Raw genomic sequence first — 27,410 nt, 5'->3', positions numbered from 1 at the left:
GTGTGACTACTACTATTGTACTAGTGTACTATTGGCCATGCAAGAGAGCAGTGTAAAAATATTAATGTATTTATAAAAAAATATTTAAATAAAATAACATAACATAATAGATACATAAGCAGATAATATATACATAAATTAACTAAATTCAAGAGTTGCAGTGAGAAATTTAATGATCAGGTATTGTGGTTGGGCGTCACCTCACACTTTTGCAAGGTTTTACAAATTGTACATTACTGCACCAACACTGGGACATGAAGTGGGGTGTACCCCTTCGTGAGGTACCACACTCATGCTATCACAGAAGCAGGGTTACGGTCATATCCTAATTCAGTAAAATGTTGCATTTTCTTGCAATGATGTTTGGACATTTGTGTACTTTTGTCTCTTTCTAGGATGTACATTTCAATATGTTGGACACAACAGAGGTGGGTCTGTTAAAAAGTGTGGAGCAGTTGCTCTCTGAGATCTTCATCCCCACACTGAGTAAGATGAACCACGGCTGGGGGGAGCTGGCCAGTCCCCAGGCCCAGGCTGTCAAACAGGACTTCATATCATCGTTGGAAAGCTTTGTGTCTGTTTTGGCTGGAGCACAGGAGAGCCTGCAAGAAAAGGTAAGAAACAGACTCTGTTACACAACAAGGATACATTTGATTGTTAATGTGTAAGTTGAATTCAGAACAGCTATAAAATACCCATTTAAGAAACACCTGTGACTTCAATCGACAGCTAATTTAAATATGTGTGCACTAACCAGATATCACAGCCATGCCAGTACTTGGGAACCTAAATGTTGCTTAGCAAAAACACTATTCTGTGTTTATGTATTATTCTATATATAATTATTTGGACAAATAAAGGCTGTTTGAACCCAGTCTCTTCTTTTAAATACATTTTATGGAGAAACTTGAGTGAGCACACACAGGCACATCCACAAGCAAAATAAATTCTAGACACCACAGCAAAAATAAACCATGTCATGGCTCGTCTCCAGGTTACCCTAAAAGAGTGTGACACATTTGACCTGCGGGTGCTGAAAGGCCCATCAGACTACATGGCAGCAGCCAACAGCACAGAGACCACAGAAAAGATAGAGGCCTGCATGAAAGTCTGGATCAAACAGATAGAACAGGTGAGACATGTTAGGTAACAGGTAAGACGTCATCCTCAAAGTTATCACATCAATTATTCATCCTTGAACTTGCTGTAATGTTGTACTCCTCTTATGTTTTGCAGAGTAGCCTTTGGCCAGATTTTGAAAGATAATTTATTCTGAAATCCAAGTTTGCTTGAAATGTCTTTAAATGTGCTTTGTATTACATCAAGCAGAAAAGGCTATGTGTAAGACAAATATTTCCCTATATATGTGGTAAATATTACATGTGCCTGGAGCAACAAATGCTTAAAATGCATGTTCATCCTAAAAAGCAGCAAACTATCTGGCACGGAGATGCAAAGTACATTTTTTTTTATCATACTTTATTTAGAAGTATGGCTGTTTATTGATCCCCAGTGGGAAAATACAATTTACACTCTATTTTGTTAGAAATCACTACACACAGGCCTGAAATACACACACACATGCTCAGGACCTATTCATGCACAAATGGAGAGATGTCAGAGTGAGTGGGCTGCCAGTGCTGGACCAGCACCCTGAGCGGTTGGAGGGGGGGGTGCGGTGCCTTGCTCAAGAGCACCTGGCAGTGCCCAGGAGGTGAACTGGCATCTCTTCAGCTACCAATCCACACTCTGTACTTTGGTCCATACTGGGACTTGAACCAAAGTACAGAGTGTGGATTGGTAGCTGGAGAGATTTTTTGACAGCACACGATATTCAAGAATGTTGTGTTTTCAATTGTATCTTATTTTTATGTTGACTTAATGATCCAAATTAATTCAAGGTCCGTTTTTGATGGATGCAAAACTACCACAATAAAATGGCCAAATAGAATATGTGGAATTTAGGGAAAGCAAAGGATACGTTGCAGAAATTATGCTTAAACAGTGAGTAGATATACAGTACATATGTTCTCCAGGTTCTAGCTGAGAGTGACCAGCTGAGAAAGGAGGCTGATGACCTTGGCCCTCGGGCTGAGCTGGACCACTGGAAGAAACGAATGTCCCGCTTCAACTACCTTCTGGACCAACTTAAGAGCCCTGATGTCAAGGCTGCACTGGGTGTGCTCTTGATGGCCAAATCTAAACTCATAAAGGTCAGACATTACTGTCACTCACTGCTAGGTTTTAGTGACTAATATGTACCAGATGTACAAATGCTACTTCATATGACACTTAGCACATTCTGCCATCATTGCAATTTAATAAAAACAAGGGTTTGTTTATATAGTCGTGGCGAGAACTGGACACCAGGATCACTGATGCAGCCAACGAGGCCAAGGACAATGTCAAGTACCTCTACAGCTTGGAGAAGTTTTGTGACCCTCTGTACAACAGTGATCCTGTAAGAAAAACAAACAAACTTGAATCTCTTTAATCTCACTGTATCCATGTTGAAATGCCCTTAAATTGTGGAAATTACATGTTACACAAATACTGTTCAACTGTCCATGTGTGCAAGTAATTAAGTTGTACAAAAACTCACAAGCTATACATTTTGTTTCACCCCAGGTATCGATGGTGGATGCAATCCCAGGTCTGATCAATGCCATCAGGATGATTCACAGTATTTCTCGCTACTACAACACATCAGAAAAGATCACATCGCTTTTTGTTAAGGTAGGAGTGGCTGCTATTCAGCACAATGCAACAATGATGAAGTGGATCCCATTGAAGTAACAATGGGATTCAGCAAAGATGGCTGCCTAGTGCCTACAGTCTGGATATTGTCTTCATTTCATCCCCGAGATTGGTATCATTAAATAAAATAAACCCTACAAAGGGCATTGCTACATTAAAGTGCTCATATTATGCTTTTTGGGTTTTCCCCTTTCCTTTATTGTGTTATATATCTTTTTGTGCATGTGCCACCCCAAAGGGACAACAGAAAACACTGTTCACACACTGCTCCAAACAGCTCTATTGTAGTCCAGCCTTTACTTCCGTGACGAATGTGCGTCACTTTGTAACACACGTTATAATGCTCGCCTAGCTGCTAGTGTGGCACGCCCTCATACTCTGCTTCTGACTGGCTTGTAGTGCTGACCTAGGTACTGCGCATGTCTGACTCCCAACAAAGATGGAACAGAAGTGCGATGCCTAACTGTGTAGCTAAAACAGAGAGCTCAACACACAGGGTAAAAAAAATGAGCTGCAGCAATGTGCAGTACAACAAAAATATGGTGTTGTTTGAAAATTATACCATGTAATCCTATTCTGATATAACCTCTAAATACAGTAATGAACCTGAAAATGAGCATAATATGGGCACTTTAACCCAGAGTGAAAATCAAGCATTATGAACAAAAAGGATTTGTAAAATTAACATTTCTAACATCCCAGAGCACAAATTACTGGCTCAATTTCTGAAAGATTAGATGTGAACATAATATAAATGTCAGAATGTTTCATGGACCACATTATAGCACTTTTGCACTTATTGCTCCTTTGACTTTTTGACATCCTTGCACATGATAATATGTGCACTAATATTTAGCTACTTCAGCTACATATATAGTCTCAAGTTGTCCACAAATAATTCAAATGCATATCTTCATTTCACTATACCCATCAATACCTCCAGGTGACAAACCAGATGATCACAGCCTGCAAGGCCTACATCACAAATAATGGCTCTTATTCAATATGGGACCAGCCTCAGCAAGTTGTAGTTGACAAAATCAAAGCTGCCATTCACCTAAACCAGGTAATGCTTATTGGTAAAATATGGCATTTATAATGTCAATCATTTATCTCTCCTAGTTTTTCTGTGTTTACATTCTCATCAAATGTGGTCTTTGCAGCACAGTGGAACTGTATATATACATATATACATATATATATATATATATATATATATATATATATATATATATATATATATAAAACACATATGTAAACAATTGTTGCCACCTTAATATGATGGATGGGTGAAAATTAAAGTGACCAACTGTGTGTTCCAGGAGTATCAGAGGTATTTCCATAAAACTAAGGAGAAGCTGGAACTGACTCCCTCAGAGAGACAGTTTGACTTCAGTGAGATGTACATTTTTGGGAAGTTTGATATGTTCCAGCGACGACTCAACAAGATCCTAGAAATGTTCAGCACCATTGTCACCTACTCTGCCCTGCAAGACTCTAAGATAGAAGGACTGGAGACCATGGCCACCAGGTTTCAAGTGGGTATATTGTTAGATCAGATTGTTGTCAAGACATTTGTAATAACACAGAGACACGTTCCTTTAACTGATCAAATCTAGCCAGTTGAACCTGTGTTTCTTCTGCCATTCATTGATGTTGGAAATGTGTCAGTGCATGGCAAATGTAAAGCAGATGATTACGCAGAAATATGTCAAAGAAGCATTTTTATAAGCAGAGAAATTCAAGACATTAATTGTAATGGCAGTCCAGCTCAGGAGACCACAGTATGGGTCCAAAGGTGAGTTTGATTTTTGTTAATAAAGAGCTTCAGACTGTACATTAGCTTGACCTTGCCACATTACTGTCTTTTTGCTTGGTTTCTTGTTGTGGGAAACAGTATGACATTATAACACTTGAATGTCTTGAATTGCATCACGCTGTCTAATTATTGTTTAGCTGTTTTCCCTTGAGAGTATATTGATGTGAACTGTCTGTTTGTTTCTGCTTCCTTGGATGTATAGACTGCAGACATGCAGGGAAAATGGGAGGTAATGTCTTAACGCAGTCGTCAACTTTTAGTAGGCTAATGCATGACCCATTTTCATAGTTGACAGCATGCAGTGGTAAAATTCATAGACATGACATGTTACCACCGTACATATCACTTAACAACAATATGACTAACTGCATGGAACATGAACAGAGAACCAACTCCAGAATGTGTTGTTCATTTATTTTCATTAGCAATTTACTAGTCAATGTTTTGCAAGTTGTCAAGTTTATTAGAATATTTGATGAATGAATGAATAGAAATATAACTTGTACATATGTGTGTGCATGCCTGTGTGTTTGTGTGTGGCATAGGCTATTGTGCTGAACATGAAGAAGAAACATTACAGTTTCCTAGACCAAAGGAGAACTGACTTTGATGTTGACTATGAAGAATTCTGCAAAAGCACCTCTGAGCTTCATGTAAGTTTACTATTCCAGACACAAATAATTAGTTTGTTTCCTCTACAGTGTAGAGTACGATTAATGGGCTTTCGCTTTTCAGTTATTATGGCTGATCAGGTTAAAGTTGGATGGGGCAATGTACATCTGTACATACCCACACTATGCTCAGAAAAGATTTCATTAGGCAATAAGTGAAAACACCTGTGACTTATGTTGTTACACATGACCCAGGATGGATTTGTATTTAAAAATGTCCCACTTGACTGTCTCCTTTGTAATTATTATTTGTTTATATATTACTTTGTTATTCCAGAATCAGCTGAAGAGTTTCATGGACAGCACCTTTGAAAAAATTCAAAATACAGAGAGAGCTCTAAATGTGCTGAAGAAATTTGAAAGGTAACCCTTATTTTTTTTAACACTTGCTATCATCCAATGCATGTTCATCTAAACAAGTATTTCTCAGTCTGGTGCTCAGCACAGAAAACTACTAATTCTCTATCCTACCAGCTCATTAGTACTAGTTAATTGCATTTACATGGCTTCACAGGTTTAAACAAGTACCTAATCAAATGGCTGAAATGAAAGAAAAAAACAGCAGCACTCTGAATGGACCTTTCTCACTGTGGATATTTCATCTCATTAAACACAGGTGTAACTAATAACATAATCACTGCATTCCAAGGTTCTCCAGTTTAAGGGTCCTTTTTGTGTTGACTGGCTCACTGACATGATTTACTGGCACATCTAAAAAAAATTGTCCCAATGTTGTGTTATTATTAACACCTGTGTATCTGCTGCTACAAAGTCAAAATGTCATGAGATGACAAAGGTATTTCCGACGGAGTGTAATAGACCTTGACTTAAAAGAAGAGGAAGATGTAATTGCTGGAATACCCTATTACACCTACCCTATTGTTTATTCTACTCTCATCTTATTTATTTCATTCTTCCAATATTGGTTGTTTATTTTTGAATTTCTTTTATTTTTGGACTCACTAAAAACAGACTGGGCATCCCAGACCTTGGCATTGATGAGAAGTATCAGCGAATTCTGCAGAACTATGGCCGGGACATTGAAATGGTCTCTCGTATCTACATGAAGCAGAAACTAGACCCCACCATTGGCCGGGACTTGCCCCCAGTGGCGGGCCGTATACTGTGGGCTCGGCAGCTGTCCAGCAGGATCCAGGGTCCCATGGATCTCTTTCAACAGGTAATATTGAATGTCTGCCTCTATACAATGACATTTGGCTGGGCCTAGGTGTTGTTTGTTGTTGATTTACAGTAGAATTGTCAGTGCACTTTTCTTCTGAAGTTATACAGTACCATTCAATCCCTGTGTAGCATCCTGGTGTTCTTTCCACACCAGAGGCCAAGAGGATCATCAGGAACTTTAACAGGCTAGCAAGGGCCCTGTTGGAGTATGAAATACTATACCATCACAGCTGGATGCAAAAGGTAAAGGGATGATGCACATAAAATATGGATATTTATAGTCCAATGATCCTATACAGCATGCACATACACGTGAGTGTGTTTTCTCCCCTCTTATCCACACTCAATGCTTTTGGTCTCTCACCAATTTTCCTTTCTTTTTACTCTTTTTCTCTGCTTCATTATCTCTCTTTCTTTTATCTCTCCTTTCTCACAACCCTCCCTAAACAACCCAACCCACCTCGATACCTCCTGCCCAGATGGAGGATGCCCGGGTGGGCCTGCAGGCCTCTCTGCTGGTCAGGTCTCCACAGACAGGGGAGCTGTTTGTGAACTTTGACCCTGAGATTCTGACCCAGATCAGGGAGGCAAACTGCATGACAAGGATGAATTTGGAGATCCCACCATTCGCTGCTTTGTTGCAGCAGAAACAGGACACCCTGAAAAAGAACTACAATAAATTACAGGTGGATAGTGAATACAGTTGTACACATCTGCAAATACATACAGTTTAAAGAAGCAGAATGCGGAGCCAAAGTTAAATGTGCATTTATGAAAACGTATGAAAGATGGTATTCCTTGTCATAATTATATTAGAAAGCCACACGTAATATAAAGGTACATACATTATATAAAGGTAGGACATTCCAATTGTAGCCTACTTACAGCATTCTCCTCTGATTAAATCAGTTCAATATTTTCCCCTTCCAGTTAATGTTGAGTGAGAACACCAGAGTGCGGACCAAGATTCAGAGTGCTTTTGAACAGCTGGCCATGCCGCATGTAGCTACGGTAAGATATGGTTATGATTTGATTTTATTGGGATCTCCATTAGCTGGGGCCGTAGACACAGCTATTCTTCTTGGAGTCCACTCACAACTTGTGCAGCTATACATTGCCATGCATCATTACATTAAAAACAACCACCAAAAACAACATTCAATACATCACTGAAAAAAAAAACAACGAAAAAAAAATAACAAGACATAACAACATTCAACACAACACACTACAACACAGGACAACACAGGACCTAGTTTAAATTATTCATAGATTGTAGAGATGAGATTATAACATTGTTCACTAATAATATGACCAAGCAAATGCACACAGAGAACCCTCAATGATACTGACAGCATTCATTAAATGTCATCCAATACAAAGTTCTGCTCAGCTAGGAGATGTTCTTTAAGTAATACTTTGAATTGAGGTTTTCTATTTTCTTGAATGACATGACTAGGCATTGCATTCCAATTAATCATAGCTCTATATATGACGGTGTTTTTTTAACTTTATTTGTTCTTACTTTAGGTAATGTGAATTTGCCCTCCGTAGCATGCCTAGTACTGTAGTCATGTTTATCAGAACTAAGACTAAGTTGCTGATTCAACACCCTCGGCTGTTTAGTCACTAACATATTTCTGGTAAAGTTGAGCAATGAGGCAGTTAATCTGTTCCTTACACTTAACCAGGATAAGCAGCCATGCATTGCATCAATGCTTGATCTGAGTGGGCACCTTAGTACACAGCGTGCTGCCTTATTCTGAACAATTTGCAATGTCTTTATAGTTGATATGGCAGCACTTGACAAAACCTCTGAACAATAGTCCAAATGAGATAGGACAATCATTTTAATGACGTTTCCCATTACATTTTTATTGAGAAAATTTGAACATCTCCTTATAACGGAGAGACCTCTACCCATTTTTTTTTACCACCCCATCAATGTGTTGAGACCAGGATAATTTACTGTCTACTATAACCCCAAGAAGCTTGGTCCTTTGTACCTGTTCAACTACCTTACCTTACCAACACATAAATTTAATTTAGGTTCACTAAACAACTGATTTTTTGTTCCAAATACAATGCTTGTGGTTTTAGATACATTAACAACTAGTTGATTATTTGTTATCCATTCCAATGCTGACTGCAATTCCTTATTCAAAACACTAGTAAGGCATTCAGCTGTAGATGCTGCTATGTATATTGTTGAGTCGTCAGCATACATCGGCATTTTTGAATCTATTAAGGTTAAAGGAAATTCATTGGTAAATATAGAATAAAGTAATGGCCCCAAACAGCTTCCTTGTGGAATTCCACAGCTATCTAGCTAGCTTGATATAACCCAAGTTACATTTTAAAACTATAGCCCATATCCTGCATGCTATTTGTTTATTGGATAGTGGTTCATACAATATATTATTATATTCATACATCTATGATTAATATAATTCTAATTAAAAGTAACTACCCAAGATCTAACTTGTGATTGATAAAAAATGAAATTATTTCACAGTTTATTGGCTCATAGCCTATTTTTGCTCTCTTTATTAATGAGTAGGCTGTATCTAGGCCTATTCAATGTCTAATAATTATATCATTGTATTAAGTACAGAACATTAAAGGGCTCTAATTAAAAACTACAGTCACAATGATTTATAGTGAGTATAGAGATTTAATCCGCTACATAAGCTTATGTCATTTTTAATTAGCCTATTACATGTCGTGCTATTCACAAATTTTAATTCAGTTTGGAGCACAGGTGTGTGCAGCCAACCCCTCCTGTCCAGGTGTTCCCAATTTCTGTTTGGTTAATTAATTAAGGCCCCTATGGACCTCAAGTACTTACAAAATCAATTCTCTGCACTTTCTGTGTGTAATTGCAATATGGAAACGTTTACCGTTAGCCTAATGACAGCCATAATGTGCGTAAGAAGAAGAAAACAACAACATCAACAACACGAAAGAGACCAAGTTAATTTACTGCGTTAACGTTCGGTACAGGTGAGCTTTCTAGCTAGGCTGTAGACTGCCTTTGTATTAACAACTAAACTCATGGATAGGCTGACATAGGGCATTGTGTTACCTATAGCCTGTTAAATATTTTTTACCGGAAAGAAACAGACCATTCAGAAGGGTCAGGGAATCATTGGATAATGCATTATTCATTTGTAATTAGAAAACGAAAAAACGGGCCGATGTTTTGTTTTAGCAACAATAACTTGATGCTAGCATGGCTCGCGCCTAACTACTATCCACCAAATGAATCCCGTTTGCACAGTATTCCCGTCCAAATAATAACGCGACTTGGTGGTAGTATGCTACCGGTGAAAAAAGTCTGAGACTAGTATGTAAAAGTAAAGCTGTTTTACCCCCCTGCAACAGGTGGTGTAAGTTAATAGCTTTAAAGCTATTAACTTGTAAGTTAAGTTAATAGCTTTAAAGCTATTAAGCTATTAAGTTAATAGCTTTAAAGCTATTAACTTACACCACCTGTGTTATCACTTATACTAAAGGTATGAATTATCATGAATTCATGCATGACTGAATTAATGCATGAAAAAGCATGACTTCATTCATGAACTATCAGTAAGGATAATAGTATCTCATGCATGACTTAATGCAGGAACAATACATTAATTTATGCATCAAAGGTATTTCAATCATCATGATTATTATGTGCACCACAACTAAAATGAACAACTGTTGGAGAGAATGATGAGGTTTTGGCATTGCTTTTAAAAAAATTACAGGATGCAAAAGAAAAATAAATGTTTTTTACTTTTCTCTGTTTTTTTTCCCCTAGTGAAATTGTACTTCCTCAGGCTTGTTAAAATACTTTATTAAACAGCTTTGGTGGAGCTGTTTTTGTCTTCTTGGGACCCAAGTAGACATATAAAGGGTAGCTTACATGGTTATAAAGGAATAAACAAGACCTTTTTTTTTTTAACTAACATTTAACATTTGACTGGTGAATTTATGACAAAATGAGACTGACACATCCGCTACTGTATGAAGTGCATCATCATACATCACTGACTTGACAGGTGGATGAGGCTATACAACCAGGTTTGACCTCCATCAACTGGACATCTCTGAACATAGACAAGTACCTTGGCCGCATCGACAAGGCTTTGGGTAAGCAACAAATCCAGCAAAATCAATGACCCACATGCTGACACATAAGACATCCTGCAACTCACTACTGGCAGCATCTGAAAAGATTTTTATGGATTCCTTTTGAATCGCTGTTGGTATGTGTGTTCTCATAAGTAACCTTCACATTCAGTATGCTGTCTCTCTCTATATGCCACATTTTCTCTTTATCCTTTTATCTGCCTCCTCTTTCACCACTTGCTTACCTTCTTCCAATGCTTGACAACTTCTTTCTCTCCTCTTCTGTTGGTCTATGTTGTTCTCTTTCTCTTGTCTCTCCAGTTGACCTGGAGCTGTTGATGGACAGGGTAAACGACTTGGTGGAGTTTAGGATAGATGCAGTACTGCAGGAGATGAGTGGATCCACACTGTGTGTTTTGCCAGAGGATGAGCCAGTCACCTGTGAGGAGTTTGTGCAGACTACCAGGGTAAATAAATGCAAAGTCTGTTTCAAATAAAACAACAGTATTAGTCTGTAGCTATAGTTTTATTAATCCCACCTTCTAAGTTATGCAACACCCCCAGCCCCCCCACCGCACTTGCTATAATTTGAAAAATGTTATGATTACATAAAAACTGAATTACATGCAAAGGAGCTTTAATACACCTAACACTTTCCAATGCTTTTAAAGTACTTTTAAATTATTTTCTTCTCAAACTATAGTTTTTATTCTCTGAAGGCAATCATTCAATTATTATCAATTACATGAATGGTCAATTTTGTACAACATATATAAGTTAATATGCCCTCCATCAAGGCTATTTCTATATATTTGTTGTGACACTGCTTGTTGGTGGCTCATTAGCAGTCAAGGCCACACGTTATCAATCATGATTTAATGTTGTGATGAAATAGCTGCTAAGTTTATCAAAACAAAGTTATGTGAATGACTGACTGCTGACAAAGCAGTATATTGTATAATACAATATGAATCCCGACCCATGTCATGGGATGTCCATTACTGTGTAGAAATCGCTGACAGTTATTAAAGCTGACATTATTAGATTTTTTTGCTAACAAATAACTATTACAGTATAATTACAGTTCTATATATCTATAGAGTTGAATTAAAGTGAATTCAAAATAAATTACGTAATTTTCTTGTTTTTATGCAGTGAATCATGTGCCCTTGGTATGTTGGGTATCCAGAAAAAGAAATCTATCCAAAGAGTATTAATGTCGTTGAAGCTGCCTTGGTTTAATCCTACAGCTAATGTTATACTGCAGTGCACTACCACTTATATGACATATTCAATGTACATACATACATATATATACATATTTGTATAGGACCTGTGCATAAGACAAGCCCAGAGTCTCCACACTAAGAGCTCACTGGTGGAGGAGGCTGCTAATGAACTGATCAACATGCTGCTGGAGTTTGACCACAATCAGAGAGAGGAGGTGGAGAAGATAGAGGAAGAAAGCTGCGCTGAGAGCAAGACCATAGACCACATTGACAGTGAAGGTATACTAACATTTTCCTTTTGAGATCAAATAGAATGGGATATGATAAGGTGCAATGGAATTTACTAGAAGAAATAAGGTTAATGACGAATCTCACATCAGAACAGATGCATGAAATAATAGAAAGGGCAACACTAATAAGGACACAATTTGTTATAACTTTATTAGTTCAACTTTAATTGATGTCTTGCCTCTTTTTAAGATTATGCAAGGCAATCTGAAACCCATATACTGATAAAACAGAGTTACTGTTTGCTATGTTAGAGCTGTAGCTAAAGGGGTCGATGTTCACCATAAATGTGGCACTTCTTGCATCTCAGGTGAAGATGATGGCCGCTCAGAGGGCCGTCTCTTCTCGAGAAACACCTTGCTCCCTCCTGCCAGCGTTGGCCCTTCCTCTCCCTTGGTGAGGAGGAAGAAGAAGAGGGACCTGATGGAAGTGATGGAGGAGGAAGCCCAGGAGCTGCTCTCGTACTTTAACCACCGCCACGTGGATGCTTTGCTCAGATTGACACGCAACACCCTGGAGATGCTACGCAAGCGTATCCACACCTCCTCGCTCATGAATTGCTTGGGTGGGTCTTGTGTACTGTAACTATTTAGCTGCTCTCAGTATTTGGCCGTATCTTAATATAAATATTTCTAAAATATTTCTTATGTAAAAGCTACATTTTTGTTTTTATTTAGCATGACCAGGGGCGATTCTAGGATCAGACCTTTAGGGGGGCTCAGCCCCTAATGAGAATGTGACACGAGTACAGTAACGTTTTTTGACTAAACCTGATACCTTATAAGTCACAGTAATAACGACCAATTTGACACAATATTCTAACATTCAGCAATTTTAGTTGCTTACGGTTCAATTTGGGTTCTAATCTGCACCATGAAATTACCAACTTCTTCTCTGGGGACTACCAACGTTAAATTTCACAACAGCACTCCTGCTCTCCCTCTGACAGATTAGATATAACGAGACTCAGGACATCAAGGTTTTTATTATTATAATTTTAAAGGGTCTAAGATCACCAATGATCATGACTTGTCAACTGATGTACAGTAAAAGCATTTTTGGAAGGCACAAAAGTATCAAATAAAACAATTATCCATCTCCCGTTGGAAGCAAGTATTAGGTACCATGAGTTCTGATTTGAGAGGTTGATTGTTGCCCGTTCTGTCCACCAAGTTCATAAAATGTCCATCTTTGGACATTACCACACTGTATCAGAGCTTCTCTTCTCTCCCCGTGTAGCTGAGAGTGACTCATCAAGTCGTGGCAAAAGCAGCGGTCAGCAGGCAATCTTTAGAGTCAATGTGACCCTCTCCATCCCTAACATCACCATGGTACCAGCTCTGGAGGAGGTCCAACAGGCTCTAAACCGGGCTGTAGAGTGTGTGGTTAGTGTCAGCAAAGGAGTCAGCCAGTGGAGCAAAGAAAGGATCTCCAAGGTGGGTTTAACCAAGCAATAATTTGTGAAAAGTAATGGATTTATACATCTGAAGAACCCCATTGCTCTATAGTCTACCACACAAGCCCTGAAGTCTTCCCTTACGTCCGTTTCCTCTTTGCAGAGAAAAATGAATGAAAGACGGATGGCAGCTCTGAAACGGGACAGTTCTGAGAGTGAATCAGAGGATGGAGCAACAACATACAGAAGCCTGGCTGGTATGAGAGAACATGAGACTTTACCTTACTTATCCTCAGCAGTTCAACAACTCAACACTTACTTCAGAGAGATTTATCCATATTGTTTGCAGACCAGAACGTTGATTATTAGCTACTGCACCACTGTCACTTGATAATCAAATGTCCTTATTTTACAGCTCAGCAGAGCAAAGCCTCAACTGACTAGGATCAGATAGAAACGTGTTGATGGAACATTTTAAAATGTAATTTGAGTAGAGCAGCCCTTTCAGTCACATTGTACCCCTGCTATCATGGAGGTAAAGATGTGAAATATTATAAGGGATGACAAAGTTGCAGGGTGATTGATTTGCTTATTTGAATTAAAAAGTTGGATATGAATAGGTTCTGTATAGTTCATTTAAAAACGTTTCCAGGAAACACTTCAATGAAAACCCCAAAAGTTAAAGTGGTTATGGTAGCTCAAGACTCAACCTCATCATCAACACTTGTTCCGACTCTGAACAATCCTTTATTAATGTATAATTATAAATAAAGGATTCCAAGCAAAAGCCAAGCTGTCTGTGAGGGGTGTACCGATACATTGATATGGATCGATTTATAGATTCAATGATCAATGATCCAATATCAACGATGCAAAGTGAAAATATCGTCTCCCCCGTACATTCACAACAACTGTCCTTCAAACTCTTTACTTTTGCAGAGGGCAGCACCTCAGATATTTCAGCATCTGTAATCCAGGCTATCCCATTCCAAGCTAGAAACTACTACAAGAGTGTGTCTGAGAACAAGGAGATACTCAAACTAGTGTCTGTTCTCAGCACCTCCATCAGCTCCACCAAAAAGGTATGTATATAATTGGCCCAACCTCTACAGAACAATGAGAAACAAATTAAAGATGCATACATCAGAATCTAAACTGTACGGTCCGTCTATTGGTTTTTTAAATATCTTTGATATATTTTTAATATGTATTATACCCTGTCTGCTTCAACAATAACAGTGTGTCCACTGTAAATGGACAAAGGGAACCACTGTCATTTCTTACATAACTCCTGTTTTATATTATTGTACAGGAAGTGATGACTGCTCTGGACCGTTTTAGCCGTTACCATCACATCTGGAGAAAGGACCGTGAAGACACCATGCGAAAGTATGATAAACACAATGTCTGACTGATATTCATATCTGACTCTACAACTGAGAACTAACAGTTTCATTTACTATGCATCAAGTAACTGCCAGTGAACAGCTTTATGTCAACGCTATTTGTTTTTTTGTTTTTTTACAGATTCATCCAGGGCAGTCCCTTGCTATCAGAGTTTGAGAGCCAAATTATTTTCTATCGAGATCTGGAGCTGGAAATAAACTCTGAACCAGAGTACATCACTGTAGGAGCTTTGGCTCTATTCACAGGTTAGATTAAGTTCAAATATTTTGCTGGAATTGTAACTAGCTGTCCATTGTTACTAACAGCACTTTGAAAATGTCTTCATTATGGATAAGGCGTCTGAAAAGAACTTTATAAAAACATGAAATATAAAATTGACCTTTAGCCAATTCATCACTGATCTCTGCATGCTCACATATTTCTTTGTACCAGCGGACCTGAAGATGTCCCTCACTGCTGAAACCAAGAACTGGATGGTGGACTATGGACTGTACTGTAACAAGAAATATCGCTCAGACATGGAGCAGATCTTTGCTTTTGTTGATGAAGCAGGAAAGAAACTGAATAGGCAGATCAAAGACCTGGATGACATTCGCATCGCCATGGCAGCACTCAAGGAGATCAGAGAGCACCAAATATCTATTGATTTTCAAGTTGGTCCCATAGAGGTAAACACAGCATTAGGTCTTTCATACAGCATGGTAGTTGCTGACACCCTTTCCAGACACACAAATGCACACAGTTGGAGTAGGACTAGATGTTTTCAGTAGTGTACATGAGAGCATTTCAGCAGTGTTCGAGTGTTTCAGAAGTATATATAGTGAATGGCTTTCAATAGCAAATTGTATACATGAACAGAAAGCATTTGCATGTTTATGAAAGCATTTAGGTTGAGTTCTGTATCAAAAGCTCAATGGCAGTGCAGAGGAAGTGCAGGAATTGAAACTCTTACATGTTTTATGTCAATGTTTGATTCATTTGACAAAGTTATATGTATATATTTGCCAATATTTGTAGATGTCAGGTGAAAGACTTAGCATATTTTTTCATCCTCACAGGAGTCTTACGCCATGCTTCATAAATATGAACTCGCGGTGGCAAAAGAGGAGGCCGATAAGGTGGATACGCTGCGTTACACATGGGAGAAGCTGCTGTCCCGGAGCACAGAGATACAGAATGAGCTCGTTGCCCTGCAGCCCAACTTCAGAGGAGAGCTGGTCAGCAATGTGGAGAGCTTCCTGGAAGACTGTCAACACTTTTACCAGGATTATGACAAGGTAAAAGGAAAAAGAGACAAAAAATGCAAGATGCAAATGCACGTCTGTACAGACAAAAGCTCAGACAGCCCTCAACCCCAAAGCCTGTATAATGCTAACTTCCCTTCAAGGATCAAGGATTTAATTTACATTAAATGTGGGCTAACACAATTAATACAGTTTATAAGATTACAGTATACAATCCCAATCTGGATTATTAAATAACAAATTTAAACGTTGCTGCCAGTAGAAATGTTAATGCATGTAGGGTCTGAGCTGCAAAGTCTACATACACACTGTGGTTCAACTGATCAGTACACAGTATAACAAACATCTGCACATTAATTAAACAAACTTGCATGTATTTAAACAGTTTTTTGTAAGGGAAACAAAAAGAGAGAGACAGAAAAACAGCACTGCTGCACTGGTGGTGGTAACTTTGTGATTAATATTATTTTTATTAGTATTATAATTATTAGACAGTGTTTATATTTGCAAATACAAACCTTTAGAAATCGCTACAGAGCTGTTAAAGCTGACTGACAGCTAATCCAGCTGTGCCATTGTCATCGGAAAATTATGTTTAATTTTCCTACAAACGTGTTTCCTTGATTCCTCTCTCCTCACACCTTTTCCTTGCATCTCTCCTCGCTTCTTCAGTGAAAAAGACTAAGATGCATGAGGAAATCGTTGATAGATTTAAGAGATTAAGATTAAAGAATTGGGATGTACCCATAGATTTACAGTACTTTTTTCTCTCTGCTTCAGGATGGCCCCATGGTGGTGGGGCTAGCTCCTCAGGATGCCAGTGATAGACTCATCATGTTCCAGGTTTGTTACTGACGATTTGAGCTGGGCATGATAACTGCGCTTGCTTTTTTCACTGTGGGTAAAGTGTATACATGGGGAATCACATATACAGTATTTTACAGCAAATGTAAAATGGCTGAAAAACATGACGGCTAAATTAGGTAAATTTATATGATTTTTATTTCAAGTACTGTACTGATTTGGGATATTTTGTTGCCATTCCTTTTTTCTTTAGAATCGATTTGACAACCTATTCAGGAAGTACATCACTTATACAGGTGGAGAGGAGCTGTTTGGACTTCCTGTTACCCAGCATCCCCAGCTGTTGGAGATAAGGAAGCAGCTGGCTCTACTGCAGAAGTTGTATGGCCTTTACAACAATGTCATCGAAACAGTCAATGGTTACTATGATATCCTCTGGGCTGACATCCACATTGAAAAGATCAATAATGAGCTACTGGACTTTCAGACGAGGTTAGACAGTGTTTTTTTTTTAAATATTAATCTTCATACTACATTTAAAGTTTCCCAGTCGGTTTTAAACCCCTAGTAGGTGTGGAGCTGTTTTTTCTGTTAGTGGGTCCCTGTTTTGTTTATCTTGTGCATATGTGCACCCACTGGTGACGCGAAACACTACCAATTGTGTCCCACTAACAACCAAAGTCCACAACCACAGTCTTTATGAGGAAGAAAATGCACTAGACTTGTTTGTTAGATCTCAAGGATACACACCGTGTGTTTTAGTGTGTAACACTAAATGTAAAAATAATTTTTGTTTGTTTACAAGAAAGCACCACAGGGTCGCTTTAAGTAAATTAAACTGATCAGTATTTAAGGATAGTTACGTATTGTAACTCCAGATTCTATGAGTATAGGCATAGCCCTCTAAGAGCTGTTATTGGGTTTATCCCTTGTGCACGCGCAGTCGTGAAGATTTATTCCGCGCCCTTGTGCCCTGCACGTGCCTCTCTTATGTCCGCAGTTACTGTATATTACAGCTGCGAGACCAGAGATCTGCTCCTAACATCAGCATTTTTCTTCAGCCAATGTTAGTGAAGCAGGTGGCCTGGATCTATGCCTATACTCATAGAATCTGGAGTTACAATACGTAACTATCGTTCTATTTTGTATATGCTTCGCCCTCTAAGAGCTGTTGCTATTGGGTTAAGGGCGAAGCTGATGTAGTCAATGCCACCTGTGACACCAAAATCCACAAGCAGATAGCATACACTAGCTCCTCTTCTTCATTTTTTAATCCTCTTCTCTGTTATTTTCAGGCCAAAATAGTTAGTTTTGACTTTCGGCATGTATGAAGAATTTGGCTGTAAAGTGGCTGTGCTCCCGTCCTCTCTAATAGAAAAGCAGGACGGTGAGACCAACAGCGCGCATAAGTCACTCACTCTCCTAGCCGATGTCAAGGCTATGAGGAGCGCTGTTGTCAGGAATAACATTCTGATAGAGATTTGTGCCAGAGGCTCAAAAGGGGAACCCCTGGGCCCAGAGCACTGGGATTAAATCCCATTAAGGTGCTAGAGAACGCACAACAGGTTTCTGTCGTCTGATCCCCTTCAAAAAAGGCCGCAACATACACTTTAAAAACTTAGCCAAATCATTATCCAGTAATGTCTGAGGGTAGGTTAACATGAGAGGCAGAGGACATGAGGTGGTGTCCGAGCCTCCACACACCAGCACTGGAAAGCGGACCGCCGTCAAGCGTAACACGCTGAATGAATAGTCATTCTGTGACTTAAGATCCGTTTATTCACATACAGCATATTGGCTTACACAGTGGGCTCTGCTGTAACAGATCAACATACCCGATTTAACCACAGGGTGTAGCTGTTGCCTAAGTAGCGCAACAACACACTCTAACCTCTCCAAGCGCTCCCATTCAGCGGTCAGGGCAACAGCCGTTGGCTTTTCACTGCGGGTTGGGAGATCGCACAGTCCAGCTGCGACAGTGCGTCCCTGTGCCATATGGCAGATGTCATGATGTCCCCCCCGAGTCAGGAACCACTGTGTTTTAGTGCCACTAGAATGGCAGACCAGTCTCATGCCTTCATAGAGAACCACAGTGCACACTGTGCATTCCCTCATGAGGCGAACAGATCCACTTTCGCCCTCCCAACCTGTTCCACAGCATCTGAACGAGAGTGGGATTTAATTTCCGCTTGTTGTGAGAGGGATCCCCGCGACATCAGGTCTGCCATGCGGTTTAGTAACCCTGGAGTGTACACCGCTCTGATTAAGAGCAGGTGTCTGTGTGACCACAGCAGCAGGATGAGTGAAACCGCCGCTGTCATGTTGTCTGTTCTTATTGACACGTCTACCTGACAGACTCAGAGCAAAGTGTTTCAGCACTTTAACACCGTGGCAAGCTCCAGGCAATGTGGAGAGATGGAGGATTTCCCCATCTCCCTCCCACAACCTGGGACTTGGACTTGCCCTGCCATCCAACGAGAGATGCATCTGTGTCACAGGGGAACCCCCGACGATAGAGCACGGGGGGTTTCCACTAGGCCAGGTTTGACTGTAGAGAGGAAGATATGGTCAGCATGCGCCTCTTGTGCCGTGTTGGGTCAAGGTGCAGGTGGCCGAACCATCTCTGAATTTTTCCTCATGTGCAACATGTGTGTGTTTACTCACGTCCTAGAGTGGCCACTATGTGACTCGCGGGCATCAACACCAGCAGATGCATCACTGACAGTACTGACACCACCCTGTGAGGCGCAATGTGTGACAGTGGAGAGTTTATTGCATCCAGCCTGGTTTTCATAGTGGCAGAGTTTATGTCCACATCAGATAAACTAGCCAGTTTATGGCAAATTCAAGGTTTGTAGATGCTGCACAGCCTCCACTGTGTTGAGTGCAGCTCTCTCCTGGGAGGGTGTCATAAAGATTAGGTCGTTTAACAGAAACCTGATCCCCATCTGCGTAATGGCTGAAAAACCGCCAAATGATACATTTGGAGGGCATACGATGGGCCAGAGAGTAGCTGAATGGCAACCGGTTGTCTATTGATATTGTGGGCTTCCGTCGGCCGGAAGCCCACATGCAGTGGGCAGGGAGTGGTGGGCAGGGAGCCCGCCTGATGCGGAGGAGAAAGCCACTGATGCAGTGGTCCCCTCCTGGGACGGAGACAGCCACAGTGGCGGGGCTCCATAATCCTCTTCTGTTTCGAGCTCCAGTTCTCCCAACTGGGAGGAGGGAGAGCGGTGCTGGCTAGAGAACCATCTCTGGGGGGATCCAAGTCAGCAAACTCTTGCCCGCCAAAGAGATCTCCTTCTGGGATGTCTGGGTGTCGCCGCTGGTGGTATCCTTACCTTACCTGACCGCCCGGCTGCCATCGTCTGCCGCTTCAGTTCCTCCGTTGGTAAGCGGGCGCAGAACTGCTGGCGGCCGGCGTAGTGGCAGCTGGGCAAACGAGGCCGAGGCACGCCTCGCAGCTCAAGTGGAGATCTGACGGCAGGATATAGCCGGTCTGTCAATCGGTACACAGGCGGACACCGCTGTTCTTCGAAGTCTTCAAACTGCTTGTCGCTGAAGTGTGCATGTGTCAAAGGGAAATTGAAGGGGAAATAAAAGTTAAAGGCATTTTGTCTAGATGAAATCTTTTTTTTTAAATATGTCTCCACTTGTGTTCCCCAGTGTGAAACTGGTTAAAGTTGTAAGCAGTTAGCAGTCACAAGGGAAGTATGTGCTGACGTTACAGATGAAGAAGACAGGACAACTCCTTCCTCTGGCAGAAAAGCTGTCTATCAGTTTTAGAAGTGTTACTTTGGGCTGGGTACACTGTGCAACTGTGCTGGCACATGTGTGTCTCAAAAGGACGCACATACAGATTTTGGACTGTGTTTGGTGCAGAATTAATCTTTAGTTTGAAAGAGTATTAGCCATGAGCTTGTTGATTATTGCGTACTTTAACTACCAGGTGTCGCAAGCTGCCTCGTGCTCTAAAGGAGTGGCAGGCTTTCATGGACCTGAAGAAAACAATTGATGAATTCAGTGAGTGCTGCCCCCTGCTGGAACTCATGACTAACAAGGCTATGATGAGTCGCCACTGGAAAAGAATTACTGAGGTCAGTGAAACAAGGCCACCAACATACCACTGCAGTTACCAGTCATCATCAACACCTACTGTTAAACTTATGTAATAACTATAATGTCAATAATAATAATAGCTGTTGTCTTGACATTTGGAATGAATAGACACTTGTTTCCATACTTTGACCAACAAATCTATCTGGTTTGTGCTAAGGTGACTGGGCATGCCTTTGAGGTGGAAAGTGATACATTCAAGCTACGCAACATTATGGAGGCTCCTCTGCTCAAGTATAAAGAGGAGATTGAGGTAAGAATGAATGGTAGCCTACCTATGCAGGCTGAGCAAAATTTAAAAAGTATGCATGAGATTAATATACAGTTTAAAAGAGTTGCAATATGCCTTAATATCATTCTCACAATGCATTTAGCATTAATCGTGGCACCCAATAGATGCGTTTAAGCTCTAGCATCATTTTCATACATTCCATTAAATCAGCTGTCAACACTAACAATGTTGTTTCACTTAAAAATCTAGAAGACATCTTTATGGAGAGCTTGTTTTGTATTTTTTGTTTATTTAGTCAAAGTATTTCAAGCTTCAAAATGTTGCTGACAATAATGGTGAGGATGTAATGGAAAAAATTATGTTTAGTGATATTATCAATATTGATAATGATAGTTGATGTTAATGATGATTATGTTAATGCAATGTATAAAATACTTATAATGTAATAATTTGTAATAATTCCTTAATTCCCTTGCTGATTGAATTTTGTTATACTACGTTTAATCCCCATCAACAAAATCTAATCCTCAAGTAGCCTGGCTGGGATACTGAAAAAAATGTTTATATATTTATATTTATTTTGCCGATAGCATTTGTATTGCTACTGTTAAAACACATTTGGGGCGTTATTATACAGGATATCTGCATCAGTGCGGTAAAAGAGCGGGATATTGAGCAGAAGCTGAAGCAGGTGATCGCTGAGTGGGACAACAAGATTTTTACGTTTGCCAACTTTAAAACCCGTGGAGAACTGCTACTGAGAGGAGACAGCACATCAGAGATCATTACCAGCATGGAGGACAGCCTAATGATATTGGGGTCTCTAATGAGCAACAGGTATGTTCATGTTGATTTTCACTGTGTGTGCTTGGTATAATGTAAGGCTTACATGCATGTAACTTATTTCTCAGGTACAACACCCCATTTAAAGCCCAGATTCAGAAGTGGGTTCAGAATCTTTCCAACACCACTGATATTATAGAAAACTGGATGACCGTTCAGAACCTCTGGATCTACCTGGAGGCTGTGTTTGTGGGTGGAGACATTGCTAAACAGCTGCCTAAGGTAAATTAGGTCACAGTGAATAAGTTATATTTGACACATACTGTATATTTGTGTGGTTTTTTGCAACAACAAAAAAATACAACCCCTCTAATGAATATTTGACTGAACCTTTTTAGGAAGCAAAGCGTTTCTCTAACATCGACAAATCATGGGTGAAGATCATGATGCGAGCCCACGAGATGCCCAATGTAGTACAGTCATGTGTTGGAGATGAGACTATGGGACAGTTGCTTCCTCACCTCCTCGAACAGCTGGAGATCTGCCAGAAGTCACTTACAGGGTGGGTAGAAAGGACTAATATCTTAATCAACTTACACCTTAAAACTATATGAAGTTTTGAGATGTGACTAGTTCAAAACATTCAAAGTGAGGAGAGAGCACTGCACTTTGTTACTGTTACAATACGAAAATATTTATTTTCAGTTTTTTGCTGCCAACCATTGTAAATGTTTCTGTTTTTGTGTTTTCGAACACAAGGTGCTTTGAGACTATTGCAGGTAACATTTTTATTTTATTTTTTATCATGCTGTCAAACAGCTATTTGGAGAAGAAGCGTCTGCTGTTTCCTCGTTTCTTCTTTGTCTCTGACCCTGCCCTGCTGGAAATCCTGGGCCAGGCCTCTGACTCCCACACCATACAGGCCCACCTTCTCAACGTCTTCGACAATATCAAATGTGTCCGATTCCATGACAAGGTACCTTTTTCATGCAGCCTCTTAGAGTGTTTTTATTGTTTCTTTACACACCTGGTGTTACGGAACGGCACAGGAGGTGGAACCCAAAAGCAGACGAAAAACACAATAATCAAGATTAAGTGTTTAATGAGTGAAATATATACAATAATTGTGCTGGTGGCAAAAAGGAGGGTTGTGTCGAGGGAATCCAGTGGTGAGTGGTGGGTGCAGTGCGCTCTCCAGAGCGTACCCAGTGAAGTGGTGGCGTTGACCATGTGCTAAGGCCTCCTCCAGAGTCCAACAAACAATTGAGTTTGAGTCCAATCCTTACAGAGAGAGAGAGGAGCAGGCGGGGTGAGCAAGCAGGCAGGCAGGCAGGAGTACGAGCAAGCAAGGCAGGCTGCAACAAGAGATAAACATAGAAAATACTTTAGCTACACAAGCTAAAACACCAGGATAACAAATTACACAGAGAGCCAGGAGTGCAACTATACCACACTGGTAGACGGTACAATCTGGCAACGAGCGGATCACAGAGCCAGCCTTAAATACTGCAGGAGGTTGATTAGGGAATGAGCTTCACCTGGTGCCACCTGCCAGCTAAGCCGCGCCCACAGCTCACAGTAATTGGCACAGGAGGGAGGGACATGAGAGAAAACAAACAAAAACACACAGAACAAAAAAGAAGCACGGGCTGCCATGATGACATCATGACACCTGGCCTTCTAATAGGTCAGTGTCTAAAAACAAGTGCATCTTTTAAACCCTCTGACATGAGATTTTTTGCACAGCTGAAAAAATTATTGCAACAAACAGGATAAAATACAATACAGGACATAGATAGATAGATAGATAGATAGATAGATAGATAGATAGATAGATAGATAGATAGATAGATAGATAGATTAATTGTTATTGAGCCCAAAAAATGGGAAATTCTGGTGTTGCAGCAGCAAAAATATCAGACACACATCACACATACAGAATATACATGAAGTAATAATAGGATAGAATATAAGTAATAACGAATAGTTTAAAATATCTATAAGTTGGGAATAAAAACTGTACAACTGTTTAAATAGTATTAATAAAGCTGTAGGTAAACAAACTTATTGTGCAAGTTGCAATTAGTGCAGTTGTGATGTCTATGAGTCTTATCTGTCACTCAGTGAAGAAGTGTTAAAAAGTTTTATTGCCTGTGGTAGGAATGATTTCCTGTAGCGGTCCGTGCGACATCAAAGCTGTCGCAGCCTCTTAGAGAAGGTGCTCCTCTGTTGGACCAGTGTGGGGTGGAGAGGGTGGTCGGGGTTATCCATGATAGATAACAGTTTGTTCAGTGACCTCCTCTCCACCACAGCTTCAAAAGTGTCCTGTTTGCAGCCAATAACAGAGCCAGCCTTCCTGATCAGTTTGTTCAGTCTGTTTTTTCAATTGATCAACTAATTTAGAATAGTGTAGAAGGGGAGAATGTTGTCATATTCTTTTCCTTACCTCACAAGTGAAATAGGATAACAAATATGTGATTCTAATCAATAAAACATGTCATCTTTCTCAGATATATGACCGTATTCTGGCTGTATCTTCACGGGAAGGGGAGACTGTGGAGCTGGATCGTCCTGTCACAGCAGAGGGGAATGTAGAGGTTTGGCTCAATGCTCTGCTTAAGGAATCTCAGAGGTCTTTGCACCTGGTGATCCGACAGGCTGCCCTGACCATCCAGGACTCTGGCTTCCAGCTCATCGACTTCCTCAACTCCTTTCCTGCTCAGGTAGATCATAGCTGGATTCAAATAACTCATCCACATATTTCAAAACATGGGCCATACCATTATTCTCTGTGATTGTCAGCCAAAGAATATGTACTGAGCAAAAAACATGTTGGATACATGACATTATATAAACTATAGCAGAATTATGAATTTGGCAAATTCATTTCTGCATAAGATATCTGTGATGAACATCAATCTTTTGTACTTAGTACTTTATTTGATTTCTGAGATGTTCTCAGCTTTACTTTTGCATTCTGGGAAGTAATAAAAGTCTTTGATAAAATGTCTTTGTCCTTGATCTAGGTGGGCTTGCTAGGTATTCAGATGATATGGACAAGGGACTCTGAGGAGGCTCTGACCAATGCGCGATATGATCGCCGCATCATGTCCAAAACCAACCAGCTCTTCCTGGATCTGCTCAACACACTGATTGACATGACCACAAGAGACCTAAGGGCTGTGGAGAGGACCAAGTACGAGACCCTCATTACCATCCATGTCCACCAGAGGGACATATTTGATGACCTGGTGAGTATTTTGTTGATCATATAGTAGTACTTAACTTTTAGTTTGATGGCACACTATACTAAAGTCATTGGACCATACTAACAAGCCCTTTAACATTTTTGTTCAAGTAGTTCAAAAGTAATCTATTCAGAATCCCCTGCTCATGATAGCTATTCTTTTGTAAAACTGCATTTGATATTGGGATTACCCGAGGGTTGGGGTGTTAGCATACCAAATGGTGTCCACTGCAAAGAGTCAATTCTATCTGACAAAAGTCTTCAAAGCGTCTTCATTGGCAGCCAAAGTGATATTGTTTTAGACCTAGAAAAAGGAAGTCTCCCCTCAAGGCACAAACCTTGCCTTGCTGGTCTACAAGCTGAATATAACACGTGTGTAGTAACTTTATTTGAATGTGGTTTTTTTTAATCACCTCGTACCTGTATCAATTTATTCTCCTCCCGTCTTCTCTCTCTCCCACACATTTTGCCCTTGTCCTGGCCATTGTTTCCAAACATCTTTTTACTGTCTTCTTCACCTAACTTCCCTCCTATAACTCATAACTGTTGACACTCTTCTATCCCATCCTCTTTTCTCTCCGTATGCCTTTTATCTCTTTGTATTTCATCCCTTGACTCATCACCCTCCTTATGCTACCGCCTAATTTCTTTGTACTCCATATACTCATTATACCCATCTCCTTGGCGTAATTCTTTCCTGCCATCCTTCTCCCCTCTCCTTTACCTTCCTTTCACCTCATTTTCATCTCATAATCTCTCACCTCTTTCATCCTCCCCTTACCTTTTTCTCCCTTTCTTTCCACCTTTTTAATGTAACCTTCCTGTCACCTAATGCCATACTGCCCTTCCACCCCTCCTTTCCTTCTTTCTTCCTGCTTTTATCTCTCACCTCACATCACCTCCTGAATGGTGCCCTTCGATTTCGTATTCTTCACTTGCCATCTTCTCTCTCCATCCTTTAACTTGCTTCTCTTCTCTCTCCATGCCTCTTCTCTTTGTCCCTCCTCCATACTCTTACCCTTTCTCCCTCCAGTGCCGGCTCCATGTCAAAAGCCCCAACGACTTTGAGTGGCTGAAGCAGTGTCGTTTCTACTTCAATGAGGACTCAGACAAGATGATCATCAACATCACAGACGTGGGCTTTGTCTACCAGAATGAATTCCTGGGTTGTACTGAAAGGCTTGTCATTACGCCACTGACTGACAGGTAGAGGGCCATCCCTGAACACAGTTCATGGCTGACTAATGACTGGACTTGAGGAGAAGAGAGACAGAAAGAGAGAGAGAGCGCAGTGGAATTGGGAAGAGAATAAATTAGAGAGGAGTAGGCACTCTCCACCATGGTCATCACCTCTGTCACTGACAGAAGATATGACTGACCATAAGAGAGGAAGAGAATCAGACAGTGGGAGGTAGGCAGAATCCCACCAACAGCCAGTGTCAGACTAACAGAGACAGAGAGGCAAATATGAGAAGAGACAGAGAGAAAAAAAAGATTAGAGACGGGGAGAAAGAGATGAGAGGAGACAGCAGCAGTGACGGGGCTACCAGCAAACAGCAGCTCTCCACAGAAGTGGCACGCTGGCCTTATGGCCGAAGGCACCAAGACAGCCTAGATTTTCTCGCTACCTTCTTTCCATGCAACACTATCTGATTCCTTTTCTTCGCTAGTATGAGCTGTGCTGCTTTCTTTTCAATCATTTACTGTCTTTACTCTTCCAAACTGGATGCAGTGACACTGACAGAGAGGATGAAGGACAGAGAATGCGAAAGACACAATGAATAAAGGTGGAAGTAGTATCATGAACATAAAAACAAAAGAAGGAGATTGTTTTCTTCATAGCTGTGGTCTGATTTGTTCTACATTCTCTGAAGGACACAGACTATGCTGCAAGTGCAGTTTTATGCCAGCTATGCAGTGAAAAGGGAGAACAGTGTTTAGCCAGAGGGCCTGGGTCAGGTCCTGGTGTCAGTCATCCTTTCTGCTAAAATGTCCTTGAGCAAGACACTGAATCCCCACCAGCTTTATGGGCAACATTCTTTAGCTGTGTCTGATCTCCAACCTCCCTGTGGAAAATCATATCATATTAGTTTTATTGTGTGATTAATTGAATGTGAGG

At 40.4% G+C, this 27,410-nt stretch overlaps 1 protein-coding gene across 3 annotated transcripts in view; it reads left to right on the top strand.

The window, feature by feature from the left end:
* dnah5 (dynein, axonemal, heavy chain 5) overlaps window positions 1-27,410 on the top strand; it is a 116,349-nt gene that overhangs the window by 12,427 nt on the left and 76,512 nt on the right. Inside the window, exons 5-40 of one of the 3 annotated variants that reach the window (XM_031298634.2) lie at window positions 396-614; window positions 995-1,132; window positions 2,037-2,213; window positions 2,348-2,461; window positions 2,629-2,736; window positions 3,701-3,823; window positions 4,080-4,295; window positions 4,779-4,805; window positions 5,122-5,229; window positions 5,525-5,610; window positions 6,220-6,427; window positions 6,559-6,672; window positions 6,909-7,115; window positions 7,360-7,440; window positions 10,476-10,566; window positions 10,867-11,012; window positions 11,876-12,053; window positions 12,373-12,627; window positions 13,302-13,498; window positions 13,622-13,715; window positions 14,398-14,540; window positions 14,771-14,847; window positions 14,986-15,110; window positions 15,298-15,533; window positions 15,924-16,142; window positions 16,890-16,952; window positions 17,167-17,405; window positions 20,863-21,010; window positions 21,190-21,282; window positions 21,899-22,098; window positions 22,173-22,326; window positions 22,443-22,606; window positions 22,864-23,020; window positions 24,555-24,767; window positions 25,071-25,295; window positions 26,325-26,497. In XM_031298634.2, coding sequence (XP_031154494.1) covers window positions 396-614; window positions 995-1,132; window positions 2,037-2,213; window positions 2,348-2,461; window positions 2,629-2,736; window positions 3,701-3,823; window positions 4,080-4,295; window positions 4,779-4,805; window positions 5,122-5,229; window positions 5,525-5,610; window positions 6,220-6,427; window positions 6,559-6,672; window positions 6,909-7,115; window positions 7,360-7,440; window positions 10,476-10,566; window positions 10,867-11,012; window positions 11,876-12,053; window positions 12,373-12,627; window positions 13,302-13,498; window positions 13,622-13,715; window positions 14,398-14,540; window positions 14,771-14,847; window positions 14,986-15,110; window positions 15,298-15,533; window positions 15,924-16,142; window positions 16,890-16,952; window positions 17,167-17,405; window positions 20,863-21,010; window positions 21,190-21,282; window positions 21,899-22,098; window positions 22,173-22,326; window positions 22,443-22,606; window positions 22,864-23,020; window positions 24,555-24,767; window positions 25,071-25,295; window positions 26,325-26,497 — 5,516 coding nt within the window. Of the gene's footprint in view, window positions 1-395; window positions 615-994; window positions 1,133-2,036; window positions 2,214-2,347; window positions 2,462-2,628; window positions 2,737-3,700; window positions 3,824-4,079; window positions 4,296-4,778; window positions 4,806-5,121; window positions 5,230-5,524; window positions 5,611-6,219; window positions 6,428-6,558; window positions 6,673-6,908; window positions 7,116-7,359; window positions 7,441-9,192; window positions 9,433-10,475; window positions 10,567-10,866; window positions 11,013-11,875; window positions 12,054-12,372; window positions 12,628-13,301; window positions 13,499-13,621; window positions 13,716-14,397; window positions 14,541-14,770; window positions 14,848-14,985; window positions 15,111-15,297; window positions 15,534-15,923; window positions 16,143-16,889; window positions 16,953-17,166; window positions 17,406-20,862; window positions 21,011-21,189; window positions 21,283-21,898; window positions 22,099-22,172; window positions 22,327-22,442; window positions 22,607-22,863; window positions 23,021-24,554; window positions 24,768-25,070; window positions 25,296-26,324; window positions 26,498-27,410 lie in introns of those variants that run through there. The other 2 variants (XM_031298635.2, XM_031298636.2) reach the window with 2 other exon arrangements.

The sequence above is a fragment of the Sander lucioperca genome, chromosome 10, assembly GCF_008315115.2.
Source record: "Sander lucioperca isolate FBNREF2018 chromosome 10, SLUC_FBN_1.2, whole genome shotgun sequence".
Taxonomy (NCBI): Eukaryota; Metazoa; Chordata; class Actinopteri; order Perciformes; family Percidae; genus Sander; species Sander lucioperca.
The sequence above is the reverse complement of the archived record's forward strand: the minus strand, read 5'-3'. Positions and strand labels throughout refer to the sequence as shown.